The sequence below is a fragment of the Monoraphidium neglectum genome (genome assembly GCF_000611645.1).
Source record: "Monoraphidium neglectum strain SAG 48.87 unplaced genomic scaffold scaffold03069, whole genome shotgun sequence".
Taxonomy (NCBI): domain Eukaryota; kingdom Viridiplantae; phylum Chlorophyta; class Chlorophyceae; order Sphaeropleales; family Selenastraceae; genus Monoraphidium; species Monoraphidium neglectum.
This window is the reverse complement of record NW_014010559.1, coordinates 1-5,792: the sequence shown is the minus strand read 5'-3', so window position 1 is coordinate 5,792 and position 5,792 is coordinate 1. Positions and strand designations below refer to the sequence as shown.

Here is a 5,792-nt window from a genome sequence, read left to right as displayed (position 1 = left end):
GGGGGGGGGGGGGGAGTGCTGCGGCGCGCGGCCGCACCTGCAACTCCTCCGCCGCTTGGTTCAGGTCCAGGATTCCATCCTCTGCCTTTTCGATCAGGTTCAGGAATTTCTTGGTCAGCATGCCTAGGCTGCTGTCGAAGCGGCATCCAGTCCCATAGTTTGCGGCTGCGATGATGGGTGCGGGGCAGCACCCGGCTCCGAGTGAGGGCGCGGGTGCTGGGTGCTGCGGCCTGCTCATGCTGCGGGCCGTGGCGCGGCGGCGCCCGTGGGCGGCCGGCGAGGGCTGCGAGCTGGCCGCCGTGTCAACAGGCAGGCACATGTCCGCGCATGCGAGGCGCCGAGCGTGGCCCCGAGGCCCGAGGCGGACGCTCACTCTCACGCGACGGCTTCTCGTCCGGGGACCGCGCCATCCGCCGCGACGTCTTGCGCTTCCCCAGCCGCGTCGGGGACTGCCAGTCCTGGTCATCCTCATGGTCCTCGCGCATGGCTGGCCCGGGCCAGAGGCTGGGGCACAACCGCGGCGCTGGGTGTGGGGGAGGGGGTCGCGTGCGTGTGCCGGCGCGATCATGCAGCAGGCCGCGCGCCGCAGGGATGCAGAGCCCGCTGCGCGGGCCAAAAAGCTGTAAATCATTTATATATGCTTCCAGTGACGTGCGATTGCAGGTCGGTGTTAGCTGTGGGAGGTGGGCTGTGCGCGGGAGCATGCCGTCCTGCTGCAGGGGCGGCACCACGCGCCCAGCCAGCCATTCAATGACTCACTTGGGTATCACCCCCGTTGGTTGACCAGCCTCAGGCCCAAACTGCGGGACGCACGCGCCAGATCGGTGCAGGCAGGGCAGCGCGCGGGCTACCTCACTCCATCACCAGGGCGACTTGGAAGGTGCGAGTGCTGCGCTAAGTTGACAAAGGACGCAGGTTGGATGGGATTTGCCGTGCGCGGGCACACCCGCGGCGCTTTGTGATGGGGCGCACCCGCCCTCCTGCCCGCATGCTGGCTCCGCGCATGTCAGGGTGGCCCACTTGAACATGAGCACCACGTCGCCGGCGCCCATTCGCGGCAACCCCTTTATTCTGCACAACCTCCCGCCCAGAGAGTGCAGCCCCATCATAAGCGTTGCACGCCTACAGTAGGTCCTTTGACTAGGCCAGACGCTCTTGGCCAGCCTGCGTAGCCACCCAGCTTCATTACCGCTCCCGTCCCCCTTGCAATGTGCGGCCGCCACCCCCCGTGCGGCCCTTTCCATGGTACATTGCAGCCAGCCGCTCAACCTCCACCCCCGCGGCGAATCCCGCCAGCACGGCCTGTCCGAGGATGGGGGCGCGGTGCGGCAAGCCTCAGCGCGCCAATCGCGTCGCTGCATGCGTGCTCGCGCGGTCGATTTGGGCAAGTCGTGTGCACATGTGTGGGCATGACTGAGGGCACGTAAATCACAGATGGCTTGCGCTCCGCTTTGCATGCGCACTCGGCACCGGCGCGGCCGCCGCCCGCTCGCACACATGCGCAGCAGCAGCAAGCTTGCGCCAGGTTTTGAGCTTCCTGTCAATACGATGAGACCAGATAACTGAAACACTCTGCTCAACACCCCCTCCCAGCCCACCTGATTCGTCAGGTATGTCCGCCAGAACCCCAGCTTCGCCCAGCGCCTGCCCGACGTCGTAACCGGCCCCGGCAGGATCAGCGGCCTGCAGCACGCGTTGAGGCGCTGCACCAGCTCCAGGTCTTCCAGCAGCGGCCACTCCTTGAAGCCCTGCGCGTCGCGGGGGAATTTGAGGGCGCGGCGCTGGTGCTCGACCAGCTGGGGCAGGCCAAGCGCGTGGACTCGACAGGCCGCGGCCGCGCGGGTTGTTCGGGGGTGGGGAGAGGGGCTTGGAGGACACAGCGACTTGACAGCACGCTTATGGAGACGTGGGTCCCGCCGGCTTTTAAGACGTGAGCGTGCGCACACGGGGAGTGGACGGCGCACACACCTGCAGGTGTTGCAGGCAGCTGCGCCTGACGAAGATGCCCTGGTCGCCATAGGGTGTGTGCCGCACATGTGTGCGCAGGCGCACCCCAAGCTCCAGCAGATTGGCCAGGAACGGGTTGAGCTGCGTGAAACGAAGGCGTCGGTATTCATGAGTGCATGAGCGCACGACTGTGTGTGCTTGTACGGGTGCAAGGATGAAAGGTGCGCACATTAACGTGTGCATGATGTGTGCGGTGAAAGTCTTGTTTTTGCAGCGCGTTCTTGCGCATTTGCCACGCCAGAACACCAAAGGAGGTTGTGTTGGCCAGAGCGGCCGCAACACAAATGGACGAAGCCGTCTGGAACACTCTCCTGTCACCCTCTCGCATCGCGGGTCGTTGCAATCAGCACTGGCGGTTGGCGCAGCTTGCCCCCAGAAAAGCACCTGCCCACCTGTGTCGCGCGTATGCTCGAGAAGCAGCCCCAGCAGGGCGCGTCACATGCACCACATTCCTGTTTCGCGCCTGCCCCATTCCCAGCTCCCAGGGGCCACCACCACTCCTGCCGCCCCTGCGTGCCCATTGCCTGCTGCTGCTGCTGCTCCTGCTGCTGCTGCTGCTCCTGCTGCTGTCGTCGCTGCCGGTCCAGCTGCCACCGCTCCAGCTCTCCATCCAGCAGCTCCCGGTAGTTGCTAGGAAGCTGCGAGTCCGCGTGGAGGAACATCACCCACTCGCCGCGCGCACAGCGCCAGCCCGCATTCAACTGGGCGCCGCGGCCCCTCGGCGCCTTGATGACCTAGGCGCATGCGCAGCAGTCATTTGGATGGTGAGAGGGCCGCGCAAGCTGGCCACCTCAGCTGCCCCCCCCCCCCGCCGCCTGTTGCACGGGCCGACCCGCTTTTTCATAGCATACTCGATGTCACAGCAATTTGGGGCCCACTGTGCCTGGGATTATGCGCCTCCTACCTTGGCACCGGCGCGGCGCGCGGCCGCGGCCGTCCCGTCAGTGCTGCCGCCGTCGACGACCAACACCTCCAGCGGCGGCTGTGCACAGTTGAACACGCTCGCCAGCGTCGCGCCTATGTTGTCCCGCTCACACTGCGGCGCACATGCACGAGTTGTGGCAATGGCTGCTCTCAGGGTGAAGGGTGAACCTGGTGTGCGCCGCCAGCGAGGCCAGTCAACAGCCGCGCCACAGAGCGCAGCGCCGCCCGAGCGCAGTCCAGCTCACCAATGCGGGTATAACTACGCTCAGTGAGGATTGCTGGTCCCTGTTTCGCGGCATTGCGGAACGGCGTCGAAGTGTGTGTGCTACGGTATTCAGATCGCGTTCCGGCAGATCACAGCTGATGTACGGTATCGGGTTGCCTCGCGCACGCCTCTAAACGAGCAGACGTCAATGAGCGACCTCTTTGCGGCATTTGGTGTCAGACAACCCTCTCAGGCTCCACACATCGCCGTCCGGTGTGAAGCAACCTCAGCCTTCCAGCTGCCTTCGCCCTTGCACAGGCGATGGGATTGAAAGAGCGGGTCATCTGGAAGCTCGCCAAGGGCTTCCGGGGCCGCGCTGCCAACTGCATCACGTTGGCGCGGCAGCAGGCGGAGAAGGGGCTGCTGCATGCCTACCGCGGCCGCAAAGAGAAGAAGCGGGAGCATCGCAGCCTCTGGGTGCAGCGCATCAATGCGGGGTCTCGCGAGCATGGGGTGAGCATAGCTGTGTGACGATGGCGACTGCTGGAGAGGACAGGGTGCGGTGCTCCCCAACCGGTCCCAAGCAGCTATCGGTTCCAGAGGCAGCACATTAGTGTCGGCTCACCCCCACAACCGCTGAGCTGATAGCATCTGCACCAGCCGGGGCCACGAGCAGATGCGGCGCGTACTGAGGGGGCGCTGGGGCCAGCAGGTGGCACGCAATCGGCATGCCCCGGCCAACGTCACCCACCCTCGCAGCGTCACCCCCACCCTCCGCTGCCCCGCCCCCGCCTCGTCAGCACCAACGCGCTCACGGGACCTCTCCTGGTCGCCTGATCTCCCCCCATCAGGTCAAGTACTCCGAATTTCAGGCTGGCCTGCGGCAGCTGAACGTGCAGCTCAACCGCAAGGTCCTGTCTGAGCTGGCGGCCACAGAGCCCTTCAGCTTCCAGGCGCTCGTGGACCAAGTGCGGTTCATGCGCGGCGCCCCGGGCGGCGCCCGCGGCGCGGGCAGCAGCGCTGGCGGCGGTGGCGGCAGCGGCAGCGCGGTGGGGGTGTGAGGCAGCTGGGGTGGGCTCCTGGCTGATGAGGCGGTTGTGCGGTGGGTTTCCCTGTTTTATGCTGGTGCCGAAATGCACCCAGTACCATTGACCACTGGTTTTTCATACTCAGAAGCTAAGCTTTAGATTCACTGTCTTGCAACCTCTTGTAACTAGTCTATAGGTCACAAAGGTTGGCAGCGGCTGGTGCATGCATTTGCATGAACAAGCCTGCACGGCGCCCATTTGCCCCGTGCAACTGGACAGACGCATTGCTGCTGACCAAAGAAACGCCGCAAGCAATGGGCCGCTTTCATTGTGAACAAATGTACTAACAAGGCTGAGGTGGCGGATTGCTACAAACTTGACACACAAACACACACACGAATGCATGCACGTACGCACGCACGCACACGCTCACATACCAAAGTGCATCCATGTATGTTACAAGATGGGAGGGGTGTCATCCACAAGGGGTGGCCCCAACAGCTGCCCTGCGCTCTGCCGACCGGCCTCTCCACGTACCAAAAAAAGTGCATCAAGGTCACTCATAGGCAGGGCGTGGCATGGCGCCAAAGACAAGGAAGAAGCAAGCCAGGAGCGGCAGGGCGAATTTGCCCGCCAGCTGCACTTAGGTAGGGGCCCGCCAGCTGCAGTTGAGGCACATGTTGCAGGCTGGCTGCACGTGCCCGCAGGGCGCAGGCCAACCCAGCGAGCTGCTGCTCAGCACTAGGTCCCAGGGCCTGTGCACTGGCTGCCTGGCTCGCACCATTGCCTCATCGCAAGCGCTGCGCGTGCTGCTGCAGCCGACAGGACAAGCGGCTGCGGCGACAAAGACGACGTCGTGCGCGGCCAGGCGCGCTGCGTCCCTGGCGTGGCGTATGCGCGCAGGCGGCCGATCGCTGAAAATGATTGGGTGCTGCTCGCGCAGTTGCCTGCGCAGGCGCTGCCTCGCTCCTGGTCCACCACGGGCCCCTGCCCACGCGCCGCATGCACATGCGCCGCGCCCGTCACGCCGCCGCCGCAAAAGCCGGCTGCTGCCCCTGCGACGCCGCCACTGCCGCGGCCTCCGCCCGCGCGCGCTCGCCGGCAGACTCGGCGCTGCCGCCGCCCCCCGCTGCGGCGGCCCCGCGTGCGCCAACGCCCTCGAGGGCGGCACCCACGAGCGCCTCGATCGCGTCGACCTCCACGGGCACGTTGTCACTCAACACCTTTGGCGGCGGTTCGTCAGTGCGGTGGCGGTTTCGTTGCTTCCGCGCGTGCATGCCTTGCTGTGTGTTCTGGTGCACGACGGCCCACACACGGGTCCCGCCCACTCGTCATCTGCGACTGACCCCACCAAGCTTCACCACTCGCAACACGCCCACCCACGCCGCGGCCTGGATCACAGCGACTGTGCACGGTGCCATGGACCCTGCACAGCCCCTGCACGTCCGTGGTGCACACTAAACAACACCTCGCGTGCCCCTGCCCCCAGCTGTCATCTCTCCTCACACACACACACACACACACGCACACACACACACACACACACACACGTGCGCGCGCGCACACGCGCACGTGCATTCGCATGCATATACACACGCACAAACATACGCAGCCAAACACCTCCGCGA

At 65.3% G+C, this 5,792-nt stretch overlaps 3 protein-coding genes across 3 annotated transcripts in view; 1 reads left to right on the top strand and 2 right to left on the bottom strand.

Moving 5' to 3' along the window:
- MNEG_12111 (hypothetical protein) overlaps positions 1-485 on the bottom strand; it is a gene marked incomplete at both ends in the record, with an annotated part of 1,938 nt that extends 1,453 nt beyond the window's left edge. Inside the window, 2 exons of the mRNA XM_014039419.1 lie at positions 38-165; positions 374-485. Of these exons, the coding sequence (XP_013894873.1) occupies positions 38-165; positions 374-485 (240 nt within the window). The remainder of the gene's footprint in view (positions 1-37; positions 166-373) is intronic.
- A 2,972-nt stretch (positions 486-3,457) lies between these two features.
- Positions 3,458-4,197, top strand: MNEG_12110 (Ribosomal protein L20; the record flags this gene model as incomplete). The annotated part of the gene is made up of 2 exons (XM_014039418.1): positions 3,458-3,649; positions 3,988-4,197. The coding sequence occupies 2 exons, from the start codon at positions 3,458-3,460 to the stop codon at positions 4,195-4,197; spliced, it is 402 nt and encodes a 133-aa protein (XP_013894872.1).
- Positions 4,198-5,186: 989 nt separating this feature from the next.
- Positions 5,187-5,387, bottom strand: MNEG_12109 (hypothetical protein; the record flags this gene model as incomplete). Its single annotated transcript, XM_014039417.1, has 1 exon — positions 5,187-5,387. A coding segment is annotated over one exon (201 nt), but the record flags the coding sequence as incomplete, so codon positions are not given.
- Between the last annotated feature and the right edge of the window lie 405 nt (positions 5,388-5,792).